This window comes from Mastigoproctus giganteus, chromosome 4 (assembly GCF_048544385.1).
Source record: "Mastigoproctus giganteus isolate SK-2022 chromosome 4, ASM4854438v1, whole genome shotgun sequence".
Taxonomy (NCBI): domain Eukaryota; kingdom Metazoa; phylum Arthropoda; class Arachnida; order Uropygi; family Thelyphonidae; genus Mastigoproctus; species Mastigoproctus giganteus.
The window spans coordinates 31,357,892-31,384,703 of record NC_143578.1 but is presented as its reverse complement, the minus strand read 5'-3'; the positions used below and the strand labels follow the sequence as shown (position 1 = coordinate 31,384,703).

General features: G+C 35.8%; 1 protein-coding gene across 2 annotated transcripts in view; it reads right to left on the bottom strand.

Annotated features, from left to right (window-relative positions):
* The window catches only part of LOC150086576 (uncharacterized), a 302,852-nt gene that overhangs the window by 205,364 nt on the left and 70,676 nt on the right, over nucleotides 1–26,812 (bottom strand). For both annotated transcript variants that reach the window (XM_090372615.1, XM_090372617.1), the window contains one exon: nucleotides 12,587–13,620. In XM_090372615.1, the coding sequence (XP_090228741.1) occupies nucleotides 12,587–13,378 (792 nt within the window). In that variant the 5' untranslated portion in view covers nucleotides 13,379–13,620. The remainder of the gene's footprint in view (nucleotides 1–12,586; nucleotides 13,621–26,812) is intronic.

Here is a 26,812-nt window from a genome sequence, read left to right as displayed (position 1 = left end):
ATGACGTGCCCTGGCAGCTCCTCTGCACTGCTCAGTGAACTTTATATTTGACTGCACAATTACCCCCCAGGTCTTTTTCACTTTCCACTTCCCTGAGTGTAGTACCACACAGTTGGTACGTTTCTCTTCAGTTCATCATCATCAGTCACCATTTTCAATCCACTGCAGGATGAAGGATTCTCCAGCAACTTTCCAGTTCCTTCTGTTTTGTGCAATGGCCATCCATTTACTACCCACAAACTCATGAATTTCATCTATCCATCTCCACCTTTGTCTTCCAGGTTTTCTTCTAACTCCTCTTGGATACCATTCTGTTATTTTCTTAGTCCATCTGTCATCATGTCTTTGAGCTATGTGTCCTGCCCAAGACCATTTTAGTTCTTTAGTTTTGTTAAGAATGTCCTTTACTTGAGTTTTCTGCCTAATCCATGTGTTTCTCTTCTTATCTAACAGTCTTATTCCCAATATGATTCGTTTCATTCTTTGCTGTGTAGTTCCCTGTTTCTCTTCCATTCTTTTGGTGAGTGCCCAAGTTTCACTCCATAAGTCATGGTGGGAAGTATACATCGGTTCATTATTTTATGTTTCAGACAAATTGGTTTGTTTGTTTGTTTGTTTGTTTTTGGTTTTTAGGAGCATTAGCAACTAAGGCCATATTGCTCCAGGATATGCGGTGGTCATTCCCTGACCTTTCCGCATCCTCCGTATTTGGTGGTGACGGGCTCGAACCCCGGTCTAATCAAGAAGCGTGTGCTACGCACTGCAGCTCCTTCCCACCTGGCTACGGAGAGACAAATTGGGATCTTGCTCTTCAGTATGCGACTATATTTCCTGAATTCTATCCATCCAAAATTTATTCTTCTCTTGACTTCCAGCCGTTTATCATTATTACAGCTAATAACTTGTCCCAGATAAGTATATGACTTCACCTTTTCAATTACTGCTCCTTCAATCATTATGTCCCTTTCTGTGGCATACTTGTTCATCATTACTTTTGTTTTAGCCATATTCATCTTTAATCCAAAATCCTTACTAACTGTGCATAACTGATTAAGATTTTCCTGTAATTGTTTGGGATCGTGGCTTATGACCACAATGTCATCTGCAAATCGTAAATGGTTTAGGTACTCTCCATTCACATCGACTCCTTTCTGCGACCAGTCTAATCTTCTGAAAGTTTCCTCAAGGGCAGCAGTAAACAACTTCGGAGATACTGTGTCTCCTTGTCAAACTCCTTTCTCGATTTTAAATTTGCTATTTTCTTTGTCTAGTCTAATAAAGGAGGTAGCGTTCTCATATATTTTCTTCAAAATCATAATATATGGGGTATCTATGCCTTGTCTTTCCAGTGCACGAAACATTGCCTTATGCTGTATGGACTCAAATGCCTTTTCATAATCCACAAATGCCTGGCATAATGGTGTTTTATATTCATTTGCTTTCTCCATTAGCTGTGATATTACATGAAGGTGATCCATAGTTGAGAATCCTGTCCTAAAGTGAGCTTGCTCTTTCGGTTGATTCTCATCAAGTATTCTTTCTAATCTGTTAGTAATGACCCTTGTGAACAACTTGTAGATGTGGGATAACAAGCTAATTGGTCTATAATTTCCAATTTCTGATTTATCTCCTTTCTTACGCAGCAAAACTATGATTGCATTATTCCACTGCTTAGGCATCACACCTTTTCTAATGCATTTTATGAAGAGCCTTGCCAGTGTTTGTGTCATGTCTCTTCCTCCCAATTTTAACAACTCTACAGTAACTTCTTCTTCTCCCTGGCTTACTGATTCTTCATTTTCTTCAACGCATGTTCTACCTCATCAAGAAGAATATCGGGTATGTCATATGTGTTGCTAATTTGCAATCCATCTTCCCCACTGCTGGCATCATTCCCTTGCTCCTTGTATAATTCTCTATAGTAGGCTTCTGCTATTTGAATTATGCTTTCTCTGCTATTTATAAGTACACCATCGCTATTCTTCAGTTTCAGTATCATTTGTCTTTCTGTATTACTGCTCATGGCTGCTGATTTAAGTCCTTTGTTTTCCCTTAATACTTGTTCTACCTTTCTTGTGTTAAATCTTCTTATGTCCTCTCTGAGTCTCTTTCTAATGACTTTTTATAACTCAGTATACTCAATTTTCTCCTTGTCAGTGTTTATCTTGCTCTTCATTTGTTGCCTTCGGTTCATCATAACAAGTGTTTCTTGACTAATTTTTTCTTCTTTGGATTTCTTTTTCCCTATAGGTTTCTTGGGCTTTATCACTTTCAGAAAGTTGTAATATTACTCGTCGATATCTTGGTCCTGAGCAGTCTGCAGAAGCTCAAACTTGTTCTTAAGTTCCAGTACATACTGCCTTTTCTCCTCTTCAGTTATCTCAAAGACCTTTGTATTATTTACTCAAGTCAGTTTTTTCCTTTCATTTCCTACATCTATATCAAGTGTACATCTTACCATTCTGTGATCACTTCCAACATTTACCTTATTTAGGACGGTAACATCATTCACAATATATCTTCTGTTAGTGAGGATGAAGTCGATTTCATTAGCTGTTAATCCATTTGGACTCTTCCGTGTCCACTTTCTGTTCACTCTTTTCTTGAAAAAAGTGTTCATTACTGACAACCCTTGAGATTCTGCAAATTCCACAAGTCTTTCACCTCTTTCATTTCTTTCACCAATTCCAAAATTTCCTATAGTTCCCTTTTCTGCACTGTTTTGTCTTTTTCCAACCTTGGCATTGAAGTCCCCCATAATAACAGAGTGGTGGGTTTTCTGCTCATTTAGAAGACTCTCAATTTCGGTGTACATTTCTTCAACCTCTTCATCATCATGGCTCAATGTTGTTGTATAAATCATTATAACCTTTAGCTTATACCTCTTAGAAATCTTGAGTATTAGTCTTGACACCCATAGTGATGTACTTTTGAATTCCACAATGTTGTTTTTTATATCTTTATGTACCAGAAAGCCAACTTCACCTTCGGTCCTTTCATTTTTTCCACTGGTGTACAGCAGATTTCCAATTGATAAACTTATAAGTGATTCATTTCTTCTTCTTGTTTCAGCCAAACTGATGATATTCCAACTCACATTTTGTAGTTCCTTTTCCAGCTCTAATATCCTGTCTTCACTGACGAGCGATCTTATGTTGTAACAGGCCAAGTTCAGTTTCCGTGCATGGCAGTCTGGTCATACCCAGAGATTCTTAGCACCCTCTGCTTCCACTCTCTTCGGTTATTGCTACCCATATGCAGTACTTTGCATTTGTCAATGTTAAACTTCTGTTGCCACTTTTCAGCCCATTTGCCCAACTTATCTAATTCCCATTGGAGAAGCATACTGTCTTTACTGTCGTTAAAAACCCTGCCAACCTTTGTATCATCCGAAAACTTGGACATTAAACCTGATATACCTTCATCAATATCATTGATAAATATACAAAACAACAATGGGCCCAACACCGAAAACTGGGGAACTCCACTAATAACATTAGTCCACAAAGAGCAGTGTCCAGTGATTACCATTCTGTCATCTCCCATTCAACCATCCATTTATCCATTGTAGCAACTTACCCTTAATGCCATACCTCTCCAATTTGTACAGCAGTCTGCTATGTGCTTTCCTGAAAAAAGCTTTCCTGAAATCCAAATAAATGATATCAAAACACTTAACAGAATTACTTAACAAGTACAAGACAATGCTGAAAAAAAGCTGTGAGTTAGGGCTAAATTTGAAAGTGTCTACTATTCTGTCCAGACACAATAGGAGGGATAGTATATGATGAGAGCATTGTCGATCAATTTGGCCCTGGAGAGATTGTGCAAGGCTCAAGGGGTAGAATTTTTATCAGCCTAGTCTGTGCTTGTTAACAGAAGAGACTGCTTCTACAGGGATAGGATACATTTAAATAGAAAAGGTGCAAGAATATTTGCTGATGCTATGGAGGCAGTGTTAGGTGGGTCGGAAAACTGCTAGCTTGGGGGGATACACAGACTAATAGTAGCCGCTGGCAGAGGTAAAAGTGATTTTTGAGTACTTCTATTGAAATGAAATTGCACAGCAGCCTGGAAAACAAGATGCAGGGTACTTCATGCAGGGTGATAATTGTTCTGGATTTTCTATGTCTTTTTTTTTTTTAAACAAGAGTTGACCTAGTTTATTAATTCTTATGTAACTGTGCAGAATAGAATAAAAACAGCACATTTAAAATATCAACAGTATCAATTCAATTTATATTTCCTTACAAATACAGCCATCAGATATATTTAAAAATCCAATGCTTCTAATTACAGGAAGTTTGGAAGGGGGATCAGAAAAATGACTGCAAATTGGCAGTGAAAAAATGTGCCAAAAAGGAGAGTGAAAATTAGTCTAGTTCAACAGTTCTCAAACTTTAGTGATACAAAGACTCCCTTTTAGTTCGAAAAAATTTTTTGCAAACCCTCAACCTTAACAAAATTGTTTCTATACCATAATTCTTCCAGCATTTTTAAATATAAGAAAATTCAGATATAATTTGTAGAACCCATTGTATATCTCTTTTGACCCCTCAGGGACACTTAGACCACAGTTTCAGAAACACTGCTCTATATACATACACTCTTGCCTAAAAGTTTGAAATCACAGCATATGACAGTTTTTGTTAATTTTTTATTATTAGCTGTACAATGTAAAGTTTAATATAAAAAAACAATGCTACAAAATACTTTACAATTTTTTTTATTAAGCATTGAAAAATTTACAACAAAAAAAATTGAAATGTTTAAAATGGTTGAATTAATATTTATATAGTTGTTAATATTTAACAACTATACTGATTTTTCATCAAAATATCCTTCACAAGATTTTATCACTGCCTTACACAGCCATAGCATTCTGCCAATTAATTTTATAATAGTGACTTGGCTAACATTATTCTGCAGGTGCAAGTGATCTGCAGGTTTCACACAAATTTTGTGAAGATGGGCAGATTTCACAGTTTTGATGGTCTAGATGATTCCATAAAAGCACTACTGGGTTTAAGTCAGGCAACTGGGGTGGCCACACCAGAATTTTTAAAACCCTTGCCTGCTATGTAGTGGCTAAAAAGTCCTTGCACAACTCTAAGCTATACAAGGACTTGGCATTAAGCATTAGTAGAGGCATATGATGCAAGAAAGCAGGATTATATAGCATCAGGCAAAAAAAAAGAAAAAAAAAAAAATTCCTGTTTCACTCATCCATTTACCCCAAAATTTTGTCTAGTTCAGACTTGAATTTATTTAAGCTGTCAACTTCTACAATGATAGATAGAAGTTTGTTCCAGAAATCAACCACCCACTGGCTAAAGGCAAATTTCTGCAGATATATTCTACAACTGTCTTTTCTCAATTTGAATTTATGCCCCCTCAGGTGCAGAATCTGAGCAGGAGGAAGAATACTATCAGCATTGAGCTTGCTCAAACCATTCAAGGCTTTTTTTTTTTTTTTTTTTTTGTAGTTGTTGGCGCATCGGCTTCTGTGGCCATAATGCACCTCCCAAGGTTTTTGCAGTACTTTGATCCAAGCCCGAGGCGGGATTCGAACCTGCGACCTTTGAGTTGCCAGGCAGGCACTTTACCTACCTGGCTAGCCCGGCCGGCACCATTCAAGGCCTTATACATCTCAATCAGATCACCACACAGGTGCCTAGTCTACAGCACCCCTTTGTTCCATGCACTAATCCCATTGCCCTTATCTGTACTCATTCTAGTAGCTCAACATCTTTCCTAAACTGAGGCCTCAGTTCCTGTTCCTTGTATAAGGCAGAGGTCAGGGCCTGACCTCTGCCTTATACAAGGGGATAATCACCTCCTTATCCCTGCTAGCAAAGTTCCTATATATCATTGACAAGACCCAATGAGCTACTCTTGCAGCCTGTCTGAATTGCTCAGAAAACTTAATTTCTGACTGCACAATTACTCCCAGGTCTTTCTCATTCTCCACTACCCTGAGTGTAGTACTGCACAGTTGGTATGTTACATCGGGTTACTGCTATCCATATGCAGTACTCTGCATTTGTCAATGTTAAACTTCAGTTGTTACCTCTCAGCCCACCTGCTCAACTTTTCTAGATCCTGTTGTAGTAAAGTACTGTCCTTATTGTCATTAACAACCCTACCAACTTTTGTATCATCTACGAACTTGGACATTACGCCGGATATACCTTCATCAATATCATTGATAAATACAGGAAACAACAAAGGCCCAACACCAAACCCTGGGGGACACTACTAATAAACATTAGTCCATGCAGAACAGTGTCCATTGATTACCATTCTCTGTGTTCTCCCACTCAAACATCCCTTTATCCATAGCAGCAACTTGTCCTTAATGCCATACTGCTCCAACTTGTATAGTAGTCTTCCGTGCACAACAGTATTAAAAGCTTTCCTAAAATCCAAGTACAGCCACTCCCCGACTTATGTAAGGGTTGCGTTCTGCGGAATTCTATGTAAGTCGGAATTTTCTTAAATGCTATGCAGCACTCCTAACTATGCACACACAAAAAGAAATGCTCGACGAACATGTAAACAGAATTATTTATTGAATTTTTTTATCTCATGCACAGGAAAAATTACATAAGTGTGCAATTGCAAAAATTTACTTTAAAGTTGTGGAAACCAGCGCAATGCTTCAACCTATTAAACCACTCGTTGCTTTCCACAAACTTGGCTTGGGGTTCGCCGTACTTATGCTTATTATCTTCATAAATACGTCTTACTTTTGCTTGAATGGCCATTAGACTCAGGGGCACTCCCTTTTGAACCTTATTTTTAATCCTTATTATTAATAGCTTTTCCATCTCTGCTAAAGCACCTGAATGCTGTTTCGTGACCCTGTTGATCTTAAATGTGTTGATCCTTGAACAAGTTCTTTTATATGTGGGCTGTCCTTTAAAACAGTATTCACTGTTGAAGCAGCAAGACCTAATTCCTGTGCAATAGATGAAAAACTTTGTCCTGCTTTGTGCTTCTTAATCATTTTCATCTTCATTTCTAAATCAATTTTGTTTCGTTTCCTAGCACTGACACCACTTGCACTTTCCATTGATCGCTTTCCCTTCAAACAAGAATGATGAGAAGACTCTGAAAAATTTATTTATGTTTTTTATATGGTTGAAGATTTCGGTGAAGGGGAAACATATTTCATCATAATAATGCAAAAACCCACACAATTCCAGCTATCAGTATTATCGCAAATGCAATAAGATCGAGTTACCCATTTATAATAGATTGCACTAACAGAAAAGCCCAATAAACCGGAAAGTGCAAATTGTTTTTATTGTTCACAAAGGCGTACAAAATTTGTTCTTATAACGGAACATATGATAATGATGAAAGAGTAGTGCATTCTCCGGCCAGACCACATAGCCCTTCCTCTCAGCCAACAGTAACGTATGTAAATGTGTTGGCTGCATGTTCTGTTTTTGCATCCTTTAGTTTAAAGTGATTTTTGTGTTGTGTTTATTTGACTAAAATTTATATAAAACTAATACAATTTCCATTAAAAAAAAAAAAAAAAAAACAATGTGTTATTGGGTTCACATTACGATATTTTCACAATACCTCCATTTGTTCCTACGGGATGCAAAATAAGTGTCCATATTTTTTCCAGTTTGCACCGGTCGGCAAAACCTTATGTAAAGTCAAATCTATGTAAGTCAAGTATTACATAAGTCGGGGAGTCCTGTATAAGTTATCAAAATTATTTTTTTTATCCAGTTCCTTTGTGACCACATCATAGTATCCAATCAAATTGTTCAGACAAGACTTTTCTTCCAGTAACAAACCCATGCTGTGTCTGAACTATAACTGCAGCCTTGTCCAGATGACCCTGCAGTGCTTCTTTAACCAATGACTCCATTATTTTCCCCAGAACGAAAGGCAAACTAACAGGTCTGTAATTACTTGTCACCTTTCAATCCCCCTTTGTGAACTGGGGATACATTTGATCATCTCCAGTCTGTGAGGAACTCCCCCGAGTCCAAGGTCCAGAGGAAGTAAGCAGTCCCTTATCCATGGTTATGAGTTCCTTATAACCATAGATAAGGGCCTGCTTACTTCCTTTGCAGCCTCCTTTAATATAACTGGATAGATACCATCCACCCCATTGGCTTTCCTTGTGTTTAACTTCAGCAATTTCTCCTCCACTTTACTCTCAGTTATTACAAATTCATTTAACTCCCCTTTCGAGTTTGATAAGCTTCTGGCCCCCACGTCCCTACACAATTCATCATGCGTGAATGTAGATGCAAATTATTCATTCAGTTTGTTAACTACTTGACCAGAATCCTCAACAATCGAACCATCGATATCAAGTGGACTAATCTGATTCTACCCCTACCTTCTAGAGCTTACATAAGTAAAGAAGTCTTTACTGTTTTTCTTTGCATCCTTTGCAAAAGATTTCTCATAATCTGCCTTTGCTTGCCCAATGTCCTATGTGACTTTGGGCAAGCAAAGGCCGATTACGAGAAATCTGATAATTTATATGCATCGCATGCATTTTTCTTCTCTGCCACGAATTTCATTAATTCATCTGACATCCATTTAGGCCTAAACCATGAACAGTATTTCCTAGTTGGTATGAAAAGCTTAGTAGCTTTCAAGATTAATTCTTTGAATGTTTCCCATTTGGAATTTACTCTTGGCAACATCATCAGTTGGTCCCATTGCATAGAATTTGAAAAATTCTCTGGGAACATTGTAGTCACCTTTACGAAAGCAAAAACCCTTTCTTCGGTTGTTCCTTTATCTGTAGATTTTTAATGCATTAAGAATCACTGGTGATAATCAGATCAAGTGTATTACTCCCTCTGGTTGCCTTTCGAATGGCACCTCCTAGCCGGCCAGGAGCAGCAGTGCATAGCACATGCTTCTTGATTAGACCAGGGTTCGAACATGTGAGCACCAAATACAGAGGATGCGGAAAGGTCAGGGAATGACCGCCGCATATCCCTGGAGCAATATGGCCTTAGTTGCTAATGCTCCTAAAAACCAAATAACAAAGAAACAAACAACAAGTCTCTCAAACATGCTGCTATTGAAAACAATCATCCAATAAATCCACAAAATTGTTGCTAGTGTGAGTGATAAACCCACAAGTTCCAGTCTATATCTCGGAAGTTAAAATCCTCCATTATAAGACATCTTGATTTATTGGCCCACTATTTCTCTGTACAGTTGTTCATTGTACTCATCAGAGTTTTTAGGCTTATAACACTCCTTCTCTCACCTTGGTTTTCTAGTGTTTATGTAACATCAAACTGACTCAACACTGCAATGTCCACCCGTGTCAGCTGGATGCACTTCCTTAGATTTTGTGTGTTTCTTAACTAACAGCATCACCCCTCCTCCCCTTTCTGTACACACTGTACTCCCCAATTCCAATTCTGCATTCCTTATCTCTGTGTGACACCATGTCTCTGATATCCCAACTACATCAGCCTTTGATGTCTCTACCAGCACCTCAACTTCAAATTTATTTATTATACTCCTAGCATGGTGAACATGCAAGTATACATGTACCTGTTCTTACTTTTAGTTACCCTAACACAACCTTTACTTGTTCCATGATGACTCCCATCAGTCCTTAAAATCCTCAGTACCTTGATTTCCAAGCTGCTGCTCATTCCAATAGAAGCAGTGCAAGAATCACTTTGACCTTTGCCTGTGACTACTGTTAATCTATTAGTCTGTGAATCTCCCCCAAGCTATCAGTTTTCCGACTCATCTAACACTGCCTCGATAACATCAGCAAATATTCTTGCACCCATTCTATTTAATTGTATCCCATCCCTGTAGAAAATATCTCTCCTGTTAACAAGCACAGATGACGCTAAGAAAAATTCTACTCTATGACCTTGCACAATCTCTCCAGGGACGAACTGATTGACAAGGCTCTCATCATATACTCCCTCCTATTGTGTCTGGAGAGAATTGCAGACACTTTCAAATTTAATTCTAACATGACTTTTTTTCAACATTGACCTGTACTTGTTAAGTAAGTTTGCAGATCTCCAACTCAATGTCATTAGTGCCAATGTGTACAACAATATCACCCTTTGTGCCATTAAAAGATGATATCTACTCTATATCTTCAACGTTTTCCTCTGGCAGACATAGCCTGGTCCTATTCCACCTATCCCTTTTGCACAATATATTTCTCATCTCCCTGACAATAGTCGCCGACAATAACTAGCTCCTTTGGGACAAGTGCATTCTGTCCTGAAGGTTGCCGATGTGTTGCGTGATGCACAAGAGTGAGCTCTGGTGTTCAGTTGGGCAGCTGAGAGTTTGATGGGCCCCCATTTTAATTCCTTTGAGAGCATCTACCCTACTCTTCAAACTCTCATAGACACCCATCAGAATGCTGAGTTGGTGCCTAATTTCTTGACACACTGTGCACCTAGAACACACAAAGACATCCTCCTTAGCTAGATCATGTTCTGTTCCAGAAAGTCCACAAACTTTTCAGAAGTTGCACATTTTTTTAGGCTGTGATGCATTGGAGAATCTTCCCCTTTGGTTCGCCCCCCAAGCCACAATACTCCCGAATATTTGTGCACGTTGCTTTGCTGCTCTAGTCTGGGGCATGATTTCTGTTTAAATACAATGTAATTAATTATCAATGAAAATTAATAAGGTTAATAAATTTAATTGATAAATTTACTATACTATACAATACTATACTAAGCTAATGCAGTAATACGTATTCCGCTATACAGTTTTACGTTATGCCTTAGATATCAAATTCGAGATATAAGCTCTCAAGTTGTGCTATACTGTAACAATCAGAATGTTAAATTAGTTATATCCTTAGCTAAATAGAAAAGATATATGCCCAAAAAGCGATTAAAACCTTCAAAATACATATTTATTAAAATTAAAACCTTACTATTCTTCTGCACTACTGGTTACGCTACAATATTCTTGCCAAAACACCGATACGATAGTGGTATGAGTAGCGAGTTGTAACTTACAAAATCACTAGCTAAATTTAAAAAATAAACTAAAGAATGCTATTAAACCTCTTTAATCTATTTGTAAAACACAAATTAATACATTAACTAATCTAAAATATGATAAGATTTCTAAAAAAACTTATCCGTTTGCAGCAGCTCCAGACGTCTACGTCTTCACACTTTCTGTGGAAGTCCTGCTTGTTTAAGATGAAGGTTTACAATGAATGTAGACATGTTAGCTTTTCTGTTGCTACCGAACTCAGCTTGGATTTCAGGCACAGTAAGTTGTTGATTGCATTTAGAAATCAGTGTTATTGTCTTATCTTGTGCTTCTGTTGTTATCTGCAGTTTTCCTGATTGTGGTTTGTGGTTTTTGAATGCCAGTCTCCTTGAATCGTCGAATGGTAGTTTGTATTTCTTTAAATGAACCACCTAGTTTTTTGCCAATACTTCTCATGAAATAACTTTCTTTATACTGAGTTATAATAGCACTTCTTGTTTTCAACACTCAGTTCCTTATTTCTTGGCAGGTTTATCGTGAAACATAAAACTTACATCGAATGCTCTTTCTGAATGATGGGAGTTTGATTTTATAAGTTACAGATCTTACTACTCAATTTATGTTATTGCAAAACACACTAGAATCATCTACAACCATCTATCATATTGAAACAACACTCCTACTTTCTGAAATATTCTAGAATCATCTACAACATTCTATCACATTCAGGAATCTTCTACACCTTTCTGGAATATTCTAGAATATTCTAGAAATTTTTTAAATATTTCTTAAATATTATTTCAGTTTTTCTATTTTTATACATAATAGAAAATACTTTAATAAAAATTGGTACACAAGTTGGTCCTATTTTAAAAAAAACTTTGAATATTAAGAAAAATTAAACATGATTGAAAATTTTAGGCGGGAGTGTATGTGGGTCTCTCAGAATATTCCCATACTTACCACAGAAAAAGAGAAGACCAGTGGCAAACTGTAATATCAAAAGTCAAACATATGCTAAATATTATTTATAACAAAATCTGAACTATTCAGCCAATCAAAAAGGTTATATAATTATATCTAAGATATTAAAACATATATATATTTACTAATGCTTTGCAAACTGAGAAACTAAATAAAACACATTCACATACACTCAAACACAAAACTGGATATGTAGCACATGCCAAGCACATCCTGAACATAATTCCTTGAGCAAGACAGGTACACAGAATGTTACAGCTTCAATAAAAAAAGGCCAAAGCACACTATTAACTACATAAGTAATGTAATAGGTTACAACAGCCAAAAATTCTAAGGAATAAAAAGCATTAAACATGCTAGATACTGAACAGTTATTTATTATAACATTAGAATGAACCAACATTATTAAAATAATTAAATTTAGTAATAAGCAGAAATAAAAACCTCTAGCCTTTCACACAATACTTAATTACCCTTTTGAGGGCAGCTAAAAATAAATTTATTATGAAATCCATAACTGCAATTAATATAAAAATTGTATTTCACATAAATTAAGAATATATTAATTACATATTATAAAGAATGAAATGCTTTAAAACAAGAAACTTACTCTCGCAGCAAGAGATGATGTTGGTTTCTCTAAAAGGTCCCACAGGAATTTTCGATAAGGTGCACAACGACCAAAACCAAAATCTTCTTCGTCTCGTTGCCTCAGAGATTCCGCTTCTTTTCGCATCTCTTCATACACATGTTCTTTCTTCTGATGGTATTTATGCTGGCAACATGACTCAAGATATAGCTCGTCAATGCCCCAATATTCAAGATCATCGCTGAATGCCAAAACACACATTTCCTCCACCAAGTGAAGTTTTCCTGTGCGATAGAAATTTATAACAGCACTAAAAGAGCGAGGGTGGCGATCAAAGAAATACTCATTATCTACTAAGCTGTAATCATCACAAAGCTCCATTATGGCTTCATGAGTATTACACTCACGTAAACGGCCAAGCCTTGTGTGGGGTAGCCTTTCCAAAGTGTGCCATAGAACTTCATGTTTCACTCCTCCCACATTGATAGTAACACGCCGGTTTAGTGCTTTACTGCGAATGATCATGAATGATTCTGGGGGTAGAGATGACATAGATCTGGAGTGAGCACGATGCTGTTGCTGCAGTGGTGCCATTAAAGACTGTTGAAGAGGAATACCATATTGCTGCATCAAAGGTATATCAGTACATTGCTGCTGCTGCTGCTGCTGCTGCTGTTGCTGCTGCTGCTGCGGAGTCATTGTGACCTGTGGTTGAACTGAAGGACTCTGGTTTGTAGTCGGTTGCTGCGTAGCAGTTAAGGAGAAGACTCCTGATCCAGTCTTTTCCATTTTATCAGAGCTTGTCATTCTCATTTCAGACTGCCTAAATGCCACTCGGAAAGTGGCATTTTCCCTATCTTCGCACAAACTTTAAAATAAGTAAATAATTATCTAAATAACCAAAAAATACCAAGAAACAAAATTTATAACTGAAGTCTGTTCTATATTTGGCACAATTTTTTTTTTTCTCATGTTACAGGTATTGAAAGTACTTTAACTTGAAAGACAAAGCAGCTTCCCATAAACATAGCAATGCACTTCAGTGAAGAAGACATCTGAAAATGAAAGAGAACAATCCATCAGAAGCTAGTCTCTAATACATAAATATTGCAAACTGTGATCGTTATGTATTCTCCTGCCTACATGCATTCCAGATAAAACATTTAGTGAATGAGCCTGTTATTTTCTAGTACTTCTACTGTATAGTAAAAACAGAAAACTAAACCATATCTATACAAAACCAAAAATTGCTTTCGGGATCAATGCACAAATAAAAAGATATATCATAGTAGTATTAATATCATATTATACAGGGCAATTCACAATTGAGAATATTCTTTGGGTAGCTGATTTTATGTGAGAAATTCTTGCTAAAAATGTCTGCTAAATACAACTGCCAAAGACATCATTTTTGTATTGCAGCAGTGAAAATTTTAATGTACATGCAATTGATGAGAAAATGTGATACAGCATCGTTCAAAGCAATTTATGTCACTAGGCACCTAGGCACTAGCATATTGCACAGGAAGGACCAGCAGCAAAAGCTAATTTATTCAATTGCTGGAGCCCTTATCTAGCATCCTAAAAACTGAGAAGATCCAAAAATAATAAAATTAAATAATAATAATAATAAAATTTTTAAGATAGGTCTTTTTTTTTCTTTTCTTCTTTTTTTTTTTGCAAAATTGATTCATTTTAATTTCAAAACTTGTTCTGAGTAGTGCTGCTAGATGACAACTGATTCACTGAACAAGATTATATTTAAGTTAAATAATACAGTGGATCCCTGATAACTCAAAGCTGACAGGAAACAAAAACAATGAGTTATCAAAAATTCATTTGACTTTTCAAATTTGATTGCTAATTTAAAATAAATTACTGAATAACAAATTTGAAAAAAAAAAATTTAATTAAATATATATATATATTTTTTTATTTTTTTTTTTGTAACCTTTTGTGTATTTTTTGTGTAATTTTATTATTTTATATATGAGCTATCTTACTGATACATAGTTTTACCACTCAAATTTAAAAAAATAGCTTTATAACTACAGAACTATATTATACCACATTAAAAAATATAAACACATTTATACACTCGTTTCATTTAAAACACTAAATAAGGTCTGGTGCATTTTCTTAGTTGTTTTCCATTCTACAATGTCCACAATATGATTTATTGCAGAGAAATTATTTTCCACTGAAGTTCATCCACTGCCTTCCAACTTTTCTGAAGAGAGGCATGTTATTTCCTTCTTCTACATCATTATCATCTTCCATTTTGCCCTTTTGTGTTTGTACCTTTGACACTACCTCTCAGTTAAAATATAATCCACTAATTTCAACATTGCTAACATTTACAAAATCATTATATGAAACCATTTCAGTTGTGCTAAAGCAGAAATTACAGCACTGCAGCTATCACCAGGAACATTTACATCCTTCCCACCCTCTAGGGCAGAACTTGTTATTAAAAATCCAGATAATCCGAAATTAATTTGAAACTGTTACGGTAACAACAGACCAAACTTGACTTAATATTCTCACAGCCTGCATTAAATTGATTCCAAGAACATTCCATCCTTTATGTTCTAGATACACATCTGCATGACAAAGCTCCATTCCTAGAACCAATATCTTGGTCTTAGGAGTGGAGCTTTGACACAGCATTTAGTAGCAGGAATTTAACTTAAATAGCAGTTAATGTTGGAATAACATTTGCAAGTTGTGTAATTATCAATAAACAAAATGAATTTTATATATATTTTTTATCCACCATGAATTAAACTTTTTTTTTATCCATCTCAATCTAACTTCAGTAACCATTTAGGGAAAAAATGCAATTGTCATCCGTACCTTACAATTTGCAGTATATTACACAGGGGATTTTTATACCATAAAAACATTAGTGCTTCAAAGACTTCTAAAGAGAGTAGTTTCTCTGTTCCATTCATTTTGCTACCTAAAAGTAGTTTCTCTGTTCCATTCATTTTGCTACCTAAAAGTAGAGTTAAATGTTCTTTACTATGTTGATCAACATGACAATAATTGCCTTTCAAAGTCACTGTTTTATCAGGAAAGCACTTGAAAAACAAGCTGTCGCAACTGAATTGAATGCATTATTAGGGCTATAATTTCAGATAAAGTTTTGCATCATTCATTACACACTTTCACTAACATTCAAACTTTCTCCACAAATGTTAAAAAAAAAAAAAAAAAAAAAAAACTTTTATGGAAATTTACTTCCACTACTTGCCTTAAATCTTTCATGAAAAAAAAAAAAAAAAAAAAAAACCTTTGGCAAATTTTTTAGCCTTTAAGTGTCCCAACTGAAGTATAGTTCTTTTCTTGACAATAAGAAAACCACTTTAATACACATTGTCTCTATTTTTGCACTTCTCATTTGTTTCTTAATGCTAATTGATTGGGTATGTTCTGTCTGCTTTGAAACTACATCCTTATTTCTAAATAAGTTGAGAGCATATTAGAAGGAATTCCAAATTCATTAGCATTTGCAGACTTATTATCACACTTTTCCACAGCCTGAAAGACTTTAATTTTATTTAAAAATGATAATATGTTAATTTTCTCTTTGTTGGCATACTGCACAGTGCTAAAACTTTCAATAAAGTGATTGTACATCTACTCCAAAAATGAAAACAGGAAGGAATGCAGGCTAAATATAAAATGCATTGGCAGCATTCACTGCTCCAATTCATATGACAAAATAATAACTTTCTCTTGTATGTATAAATGTACGGTACTGTTACTTTGATCTTTATATGTTACTCAGAAACTGCCAAAGCAGTTCATTCCAAACATTATTACTGTAGTTATAAGTACATTTCAAGTCGAACTTACTGACAGATGATTAACTGATTTTGTTTTTTAAAGTGATAGAGTGAACATGAACTTGTTGTTTTTATTTGGTTTTTAGGAGCATTAGCAACTAAGGCCATATTGCTCCGGGGATATGCGGAGGTCATTCCCTGACCTTTCCGCATCCTGCGAGCATGAACTGAACTAATGTAATTAATGTGTCGCAATTGCATTCCCTGTCCACTTCTGCTTACACTTAGCCACACAGAAGAAATATTTTGCAGAATCATATCACAAAAATAAAGTTCAAGAACAGTATCAGATACAGTTTGAGTGAATAAGAATTTTAAAGCACTATTCCTAGAGAGGTTGTGATGAGAGATTGTCTTGAGTTTGAGATACCAAAGAATTAAACTTATCAACATGTGTAAAAGTACTGTATTTAACTTAAAATTCAGTTGGCAGCTTGCTTCTCCACTACATATTCTATGTTTAGTGGCCATCAGAATTTTGAGTACCATAAGTAATGCTATGGTTGTAACAATAAAAACTCTGCTGGCTGCCAAACTAAGTACACAGTTTACCAAATTTATTCAAAGTCATAAGCTTCTGCTGCAAGTATATTAAACAGCTATTCAACATACAATTAAAAATGCAACAGTGACAAATACAGTTGTTATAAACACCTGGTTAAAGTTTGCCATGACTGTTCACAGTTAAGTTAGCCATCAAGCCTACTATGTTTCTGTGGAATTTCAAAGAATACAAAAACAATATGGCCTGGGAATGACACACTCTCTCAATTTAGAAAGCAATAAAGATTTATTTTCAAAGAAAATGATGTAAGGGATGGCGAGTCCTCTAAATTGTTTATGGTCATCCTGAATTTTGACTTGCCAATACAGTCAGAAGTCTATAAATATTAGCCAAAATACTACCCTCTTCCCTCTCAATCACAATTATTAAAGACCAATGAGAAAGGAGTAAAAATACACAATGAATATCATCCAAGTTATATATGAATTCTTGCAGACACCGACCAATCTAGAAAATTTATTGATAAATTAATTGGGATAAAACAATATTAAATTTTTTAAAACATATTTTGAACTTTTAATCACAATTAAAAGTCACCACAGATTTGTGATTGACCCTGCAATAGCTTTTCTATTTTGAATAACAAAATATGTCAGTGATGTCAAAGGCAAACTTTGATTAGCTGAACTGCTAGTTTATGATTATGTAGTTACTGTATCTCTCTCTCTCTCTCTCTCTCTCTCTCTCTCTCTCTCTCTCTCTCTCTCTCTCTCTCTCTCTCTCTCTCTCTCCCCCCCCCCCCCAATGGAGCAGTATCTGACTTGGAATTTTATCTTTTGTAAAACCCGCTGTATTTAATGTTTCCCTTTTGAGAGTAAAATGATTTTATACACACTGGACAAAAAAAAAAAAATTGGTCACTTGTACATTTAAGGTATATAACAGATTGAATATAGATATTGCCTGTACTTGTTTGCTTACAGCAGTAAAATTAAGGCCATAAATACACAATAAAATTAAGGCCATAAAGCTAACCCGTTTTCTCTATTTACAAGTATATCAGCTGTGACAGAAAATGCAAGGGTTTCCACCATGAAAGAAAGGGAGTAATAGCATTTGGCAAGTCTAAAGGACATCCTGTTAAAGAAATCAAACAGTTAATCAAGGACCTCATCAGCCAATATTTGAGAGTACACTGCAAGGGGAATTGCATAAACCAATTATAAAATGTCAGGGGGGTATTTTATTATAAAAAATTAAAAATATGTTTTCAATATAAAAAATGGATTTTTTACAGTTGTGTTTGTAATGAATAGGAAATAAAGTTAGCTTCAAAAAAGTGAACAATTCTGAATTATTACATGCATTTATTACAAACATAATAATCATTGAGAAAGTCCGCCAACACTCCTGCTAATGTCATATTTTTATCGCATTTGGTAGAGAGTTAATAAAAAAAAAGTGTGGCTAAGGTAAAATAAAGCCAACACAAGAACTATGGCAAACTTTGGGAAATTTACCGGACAAAATGGTTTGCCACTACTGCAGTTTCTAACTGCATTCTTGTAAAGAGACAGTGCATGTTATCAGTAGTGGCAGCAGAAGTCGAGACGATGTACTGATTGACATGTGGCAAGACAGATGATGTAATGATTAGTTTTTTCTCATTATTAAAAGCAGATTATTGGAGTTCATGAGTGTTTTCACTATTACAAAAACCATATTACTGATTTCTCCTAACCTAACCTTAAAGGATAAGTTAGGAGAAAAGGAAAAGGGTTCTTTATTTTTCGTTATATTTCATAATCTGACCTTAAATGTTAGGTTATGTAATAACAGGAAAAGGTCCCCTTATTTTTTCTTATATTTCCTATTAACCAAACCTTAGAGGTTAGGTTAGGAAATAATAGGAAAAGAAAGATTCTTTATATATATATATATGTATCATAACATCAAATCAATCACTTTACGCTATGCTGTTATCATCTGTCATGCCTACATGATGCTCAATGTCTTGACTTCTACTGCCGCTACCGATAACACACAGTCTGTTTACTGAGAGTGTAGGGAGAAACTGCAGTAGTGGCAAACTAGTCTGTCCGGTAAGTTTCCCAAAGTTTGCAGTGGTTCTCGTGTTGGCTTTCTTTACCTTCACCAAAACTGCAAGTTATTAAGAAAGTTGATGTGAGAGATGCAAAAATTGGATTGTTATTAAATGCTTATGATATTCATGCTGTAAAATAGTAGCTTATATAATATTCATAAATCTCACAATAAATTAGATATTGCTCATAGGCAATTTGTTGTGAAAATTCAGACAAAAGCAAATTACACAAAAACAAAAATTATAAAAGTGGTGGGGGGGGGACACAAGAGAAAATACATATTGTAGACTAAATAACCAAAATTGGAACAAGTTAGTAATTTTGTGTATCGAGAAACCACCTTTAACCTTGTGGTGATTGCGCTGGTGCTGGAGGTTCTTTTTGAAAATAATGAGCCTGAGTTAACTGCTGGATGCAGATAAAAATCTGATAATAATCAAATTTTTTAATGGATGATTTTTTTTATAATTTTTCACCGAGTTACAGCATGAAAAAACCTGTCAGGTTTCAAGTCACCATGTTTATTTTACTTTTAGGCAGTATCACTCCCAAGTGAACCCAATAGGTTCCCACTGACACCACAAAACACAGAACTGTATAGTCTGGACTTGAAGGAATTTACAGAGCTCACCCACATGATTTAGTAATGTAATGTAATATACCTGCTTGAGATAGCAACAGTTTCTAATAGTCTTACATGAGGTATTTTTGAACAGTTAATTTAATTATCATCTTAGAATAATTATTAATAAATTATTTATCATTCAACCGTAGAAGTCAATATTCATCACCATACAGGGTTAGTAACATGCAGATTTTGTGCTTCATGACACATCAAACTTAAAACTTTAAATTAACTAATAATACTAATACATATACATTTTTTAAAAAATGTTTTTAAAATTATTTATACATACAATAAGCATATAAATATGTAGTAGTAGTTCTAAATGTTACAAGAAAACAAGCTTACATAACATCAGCCAAAAAAACCCTACAAACTTCACCCATCCATACCCTCCAAGAATTTGTCAACTTCTTCCTTGAATTTATTCAAACCATCCACCTTCACAACAACAGATGGGAAGCCTGCACCAACAATCAACCACCCACTGGCTGAAGACAAACCTCCAAACATCTATCTTCCAATCATCCTTCCTTAACTTGAAATTATGCTCCCTCGTGTGTGTAGTCTCAGCAAGAGGAAGAATACCATTAACGGCTTATTCAATCCACTCAAGGCCTTCAACACCTCAATCAGATCACCCCACAGGTGCCTAGTCTCCCAAATGCAGCAATTTCCAGAAACAAAGCCATCCTTCTGATTGGTCCACTTGATATCGATGGTTCAACTGTTGATGAGCCTGCTCAGATAACAAACAAACTGAATGAGTATTTGGCATCTACATTCACACGAGGAGTTAAGGTTTGAAAATTCCAGGTTATCAAATTGTAACAGGGTGCTTAATGATTTTGTAATAACTGAGAGCAAAGTGCAGGAGAAATTGTTGAAGTTAAACATAAGAAAGGCACCTGGGGTGGATGGGATCTATCCAGTTATATTAAAGGAGGCGGCAAAGCAACTAAGCAAACCCTTAGCCATAATTATGAGAGCATCCTTGGACTCAGGGGAAGTCCCCACAGACTGGAGATGTGCAAATGTATCCCCAATTCACAAAGGGGGATCGAAGGGTGACACGAGTAATTAAAGACCAGTTAGTTTAACTTCTGTTCTGGGTAAAATAATGGAGTCACTGGTTAAAGATGCATTGCAGGATCATCTAGACAAGACTGCAGCAATAATTCAATCACAGCATGGGTTTGTTAAGGGAAAGGCTTGTCTGACAAATCTGATAGGATATTATGATGTGGTTACAAAGGAACTGGATGCAAAAAATAATTTTGATATCATATATTTGGATTTCAGGAAAGCTTTGGACACTGTTGCGCATGGAAGATTACTGTACAAGCTGGAGCAGAATGGTATTAAGGGTAAGTTGCTACAATGGATAAAAGGATAGTTGAGTGGGAGACAGAGGGTGGTAATCAATGAGTGCTGCTCTTCGTGGATTCCCACAGGATTCAGTGTTGGGTCCACTGTTGTTTTGTATATTTATGAATGATATTGATGAAGGTATATCAGGCTTAGTGTCGAAGTCTGCAGATGATACAAAGGTTGGCAGGGTTGTTAATGACAGTAATGGCAGTATGCTACTGCAACAGGATCTAGAAAATTTGGGCAGATGGGCTAAGAAGTGGCAACTGAAGTTTAACCTTGACAAATGCAAAGTACTGCATATGGGTAGAAGTAACCCCAGAGAAACGTACCAACTGTGTGGTACTACACTTAAGCTGGTAGAAAATGAAAAAGACCTGGGAGTAATTGTGCAGTCAGATATGAAGTTTTCTGAGCAATGCAGACAGACTGCCAGGGCAGGTCATGGGGTTTTGTCAATGATATATAGGAATTTTGCTAGCAGGGAAAAGGAGGTGATTGTCCCTCTGTATAAGGCAATGGTCAGGCCACACCTTGAGTACTGTGTATACAGGTCTGGAGGCCTCATTTTAGGAAGGATGTAGATTTGCTTGAGCGTGTACAGAGAAGGGCAACAAGATTGGTGAGGGGAATGAAGGGATCCACTTACCAAGAGAGGCTTAAGTTCTGCAAATTGCAGTGGCTGGAGACTAGGCACCTGCGAGGTAATCTGATTGAGGTGTATAAGGCCTTGAATGGGTTGAGCACACTGAATTCTGATGGGATCCTTCCACTTGTTCAGATTACGAACCTAAGGGGGCATAAATTCAAATTAAGAAAAGACAGATGTAGAATAGATGTGCGGAAATTTGCCTTTAGCCAGCAGGTGGTTAATTGGTGGAACAAACTTCCATCTGTCGTTGTTGAAGTTGATAGATTAAATAAATTTCAGGAGGAACTGGACAGGCATTTGGAGGGAATGGTGTGATTTTTTTTTTTTTTTTTTTGGCTGATGCTGCATAAGCTCATACACTTGCTTTCTTGCATCACATGCCATTACTACTACTACTACTTCCTTGGTAACAGCACCCTTTTATTCCCTTCATCAATCTCGTTGCCCTTAACTGTACTTGTTCCAGCAGATCTACACCTTCCTAAAGTGAGGCCTCCAGACCTGTATACAGTACTCAAGATGCAGACTAACTATGGCCTTATACAATGGGATAATCACATCCTTATTCCTGCTTGCAAATTTTCTATATATATCATTGATAAAACCCCATGAGCTGTCCTGGCAGCATGTTTGCACTACTCAGAGAATTATATCATTACTAAATATTGAAAACAACAATGGGCACAGCACTGAACCCTGGAGGACTCCAATAATAGCATTAGTCCACAAAAAGCAGTGCCCATTGATAACCACTCTGTCTTCTTCCACTTAACCATCCCTTTATCCTTAGCAGTAACTTGTCATTAATGCTACATTGCTCTAGTTCGATAGTATGAATCAGAGCTGAAATACTCAATATGTTCTACGTTGATAATAATATTAGTAAATTAATAAGAGGAGTTTACCTCAATATAGTACGTGGAACACTTCCGTATGATACCCTCCAGAAATTAAAACAGAAAAAACGAAAAAATCGACAACTTACCGGTACATTAAAGTAAAATATAAATAATTAAAGTAAAATATAAATAATTAAATAATCAATTTAACACAATTCAAAATCAATTCAAAACAATTAAAATTCAAATTAACGCAATTAAAAGAATCTAACGAAAATATTCAAAACGATTTTCCTTCCTGAAGCTGACAATGCTTTTCGACCGACTGGCGTGATCACAGGAATGAAAATTACCAAATCCGGCTAAACCTGCAACTTAAATAGTGATTATGTGTCTTCGCGCATGCGCGTAAAGGTCCACGCATCGGAGATCAAATATGGCCGCCGAACATTAACAGAATTCTCGTGTAATTTAATTTCAACGGTTTCTGCAATTAATAGTCGCGTATAATTACGTTGAACGTTAAGTATTTTGGCCTCGTTAAATAAAAAAGTATGTTTTTCGTTAATGGCATGAAAGGCTAATTCTGACGCTGCTGAACGAGAAGCACGAACTGAGGCTTCGTGTTGATTTACACGGATATTAAGAGAAAACCGCGTCGAACCCTGATAAGACGAGTCGCAATCACCGCAAGAAATGTTGTATACTAGATCATTAATTTGTGTTGCGAACGCCGAAAGAACCGAGCGATTGTTCAGTATAGTGTGTAACTTCCGTATAGGCCTAGCTATAATTTTAAATTCGGTATCTTTAAAGAATCTGTTAAACTGTTTGTGCCACTGTTCAACATATGGGACAGAAATAAAGTATTTTTTGATATTACTATTGTTGATTGGTGCAGTATTTTGTATCTTATCCTTAGCTTGTACCCTAATTCGATTTATTGTGTTAATGGGATAACCCCTGTTCAAGAATCTGCTAGTTAATATTTGTATATCTGAGTCTAAAGCAGAATCCGTCGTTGAATATTTATAGGCATTTAGAAATTGATTAAAGATAATCGATCTTTTGTAGGTGAACGGGTGGTAGCTATTATAATGTAGAAGCATGCCGGTGTTTGTGGGTTTTCGATAGATGCTAAATTGTATTTTGTTCGAGTCCCGGGTAAGCGTGAAATTTAGAAAGTTTAATGACTTAGTATCCGTATCTTCCCTTTCCAATGTAAATTTGAGTCTAGAATGAATATTATTGAACGAATGTAAAATGTCTTGGATAGTACTACTATCGGTAATAACTAGAACATCGTCTAAATACCTCCCATAGTATGTGATACGGGGACGAAAAGGTGTCAAATGTATCTGCTCAATCGTTGAGAGATAGATCTCTGACATTAAGCCACTCAGGCTCAAACCCATTGGTAATCCAAAAATTTGTTTGTACACCTTGTCTCGAAAGGTGATGTAGTTAGCCTCAACTAATAGTTTAATTAAGTGAAAAATCTCCTTTATAGGCAGCTTCGTATAATTAATCGGTGTCGAGTTTTTATTTAACATATCCCAAATAATATCTAATGTGTATTCAACGTTTACATTCGTATATAATGAGGTAACATCTAATGAGAATAAATTGTCATTGTCGCCGAGTCTACAGTCTTTAAGATTATTAAATAATGTATCGTAATTCTTAATTCCAAATTGTATAACCTGTCTAAAAGGTTTTATAATGTTATATACATGTGTGGCTAAGGCTGAAAATGCCGAGTTCCTGTAGGAAACAATAGGTCGAATCGGAAATCCAGGCTTGTGTAATTTTACCTGACCAAAAAGTGCAGGAATATTGTATGTTCTGGACTTCAATTCCTTCAACTGAACCATAGTAATGTAGTCGTTTTTACGATATGTGGTTAACGTTTTATTGTATTGATTTACCAAATTGGTAAACAGAGTCGGGTCCACTTCACAATAAGTGGAGGTATCAGATACAACTGAATCTAACTTATTAATATAATCATGTTTATCTAGTATTACCACTGTATCTCCTTTATCTGCCCTCTGTATAATAATGTCCTTATTTTCTCGAAGTTCCCGTAAAGCTGAACTGTCATGTGTATTCAATTTAGGAAGTCGCGTTTCTTTTATGTTATTCACTACTTGGTTAACTTGTTGAATAAATACATCTTTTTGTGGAACACTACGAAGTCCAAATTCAATATCAATTACGCATTGTTTTTTTGGCAGCTTTCGAGGTGGTAAATTATAATTTAATCCTTTGGATAAAAGTGAAATCTGGTCCTGCGATAGTGTACACGAGGAAAGATTTGTAACCTGTTGATATGTCGGTTCGTTGGATACTGGGTGAGGGGGTGTTCGTGAACTAGCCGACATATTCTGTGGTAGTGCGTTATGTGTCTGTGGGGGGGATGTCACCCAACTCGTGTGAACTTGGTCGCAAGCTCGCGACAATGTGTTAGAATTCGCATGAACGTGTCTTGAACTATTCGATAATGTTTGCAACTTATTAACGTGTCTGTTTTTTATTTCTGAGGCTTGTGCTTCCCGTCGCGAATCTATGGAGGTCTTCAATACAGACCAATCGTTCGGATGTAGATAATTTTTTAATTTATCGCGAAGCTTCCTAACCTGGGAAAGGTATTTTTGTTTATCCGAATATCGAGATTTTAAGGCAAGCTTAACAATATTACGTGATGTCGGCAGTGATAGTTGTTTTATGCCTGAAATTTTTTGATTTAAATTCACCCTGGCAAATTTCGGAACGATGTTGTTTTGAAGGCAATATTTTAGGAAAGAAATATGGTAACTTTGGGCCGAGTACCTTAGTGTAGATTTAATGTAATTTTGTACCAAGCCATTCAAAAAATCTCCCATAATTGTGTGTATCCATTGTATACTACTGGAGAGAGACAGGAAGTGAATGAAATCGTCAATAAGAGTTTGAAAATTAATTAGATAGTATGAATCAGAGCTGAAATACTCAATATGTTCTACGTTGATAATAATATTAGTAAATTAATAAGAGGAGTTTACCTCAATATAGTACGTGGAACACTTCCGTATGATACCCTCCAGAAATTAAAACGGAAAAAACGAAAAAATCGACAACTTACCGGTACATTAAAGTAAAATATAAATAATTAAAGTAAAATATAAATAATTAAATAATCAATTTAACACAATTCAAAATCAATTCAAAACAATTAAAATTCAAATTAACGCAATTAAAAGAATCTAACGAAAATATTCAAAACGATTTTCCTTCCTGAAGCTGACAATGCTTTTCGACCGACTGTCGTGATCACAGGAATGAAAATTACCGAATCCGGCTAAACCTGCAACTTAAATAGTGATTATGTGTCTTCGCGCATGCGCGTAAAGGTCCACCCATCGGAGATCAAATATGGCCGCCGAACATTAACAGAATTCTCGTGTAATTTAATTTCAACGGTTTCTGCAATTAATAGTCGCGTATAATTACGTTGAACGTTAAGTATTTTGGCCTCGTTAAATAAAAAAGTATGTTTTTCGTTAATGGCATGAAAGGCTAATTCTGACGCTGCTGAACGAGAAGCACGAACTGAGGCTTCGTGTTGATTTACACGGATATTAAGAGAAAACCGCGTCGAACCCTGATAAGACGAGTCGCAATCACCGCAAGAAATGTTGTATACTAGATCATTAATTTGTGTTGCGAACGCCGAAAGAACCGAGCGATTGTTCAGTATAGTGTGTAACTTCCGTATAGGCCTAGCTATAATTTTAAATTCGGTATCTTTAAAGAATCTGTTAAGCTGTTTGTGCCACTGTTCAACATATGGGACAGAAATAAAGTATTTTTTGATATTACTATTGTTGATTGGTGCAGTATTTTGTATCTTATCCTTAGCTTGTACCCTAATTCGATTTATTGTGTTAATGGGATAACCCCTGTTCAAGAATCTGCTAGTTAATATTTGTATTTCTGAGTCTAAAGCAGAATCCGTCGTTGAATATTTATAGGCATTTAGAAATTGATTAAAGATAATCGATCTTTTGTAGGTGAACGGGTGGTAGCTATTATAATGTAGAAGCATGCCGGTGTTTGTGGGTTTTCGATAGATGCTAAATTGTATTTTGTTCGAGTCACGGGTAAGCGTGAAATTTAGAAAGTTTAATGACTTAGTATCCGTATCTTCCCTTTCCAATGTAAATTTGAGTCTAGAATGAATATTATTGTACCAAGCCATTCAAAAAATCTCCCATAATTGTGTGTATCGATTGTATACTACTGGAGAGAGACAGGAAG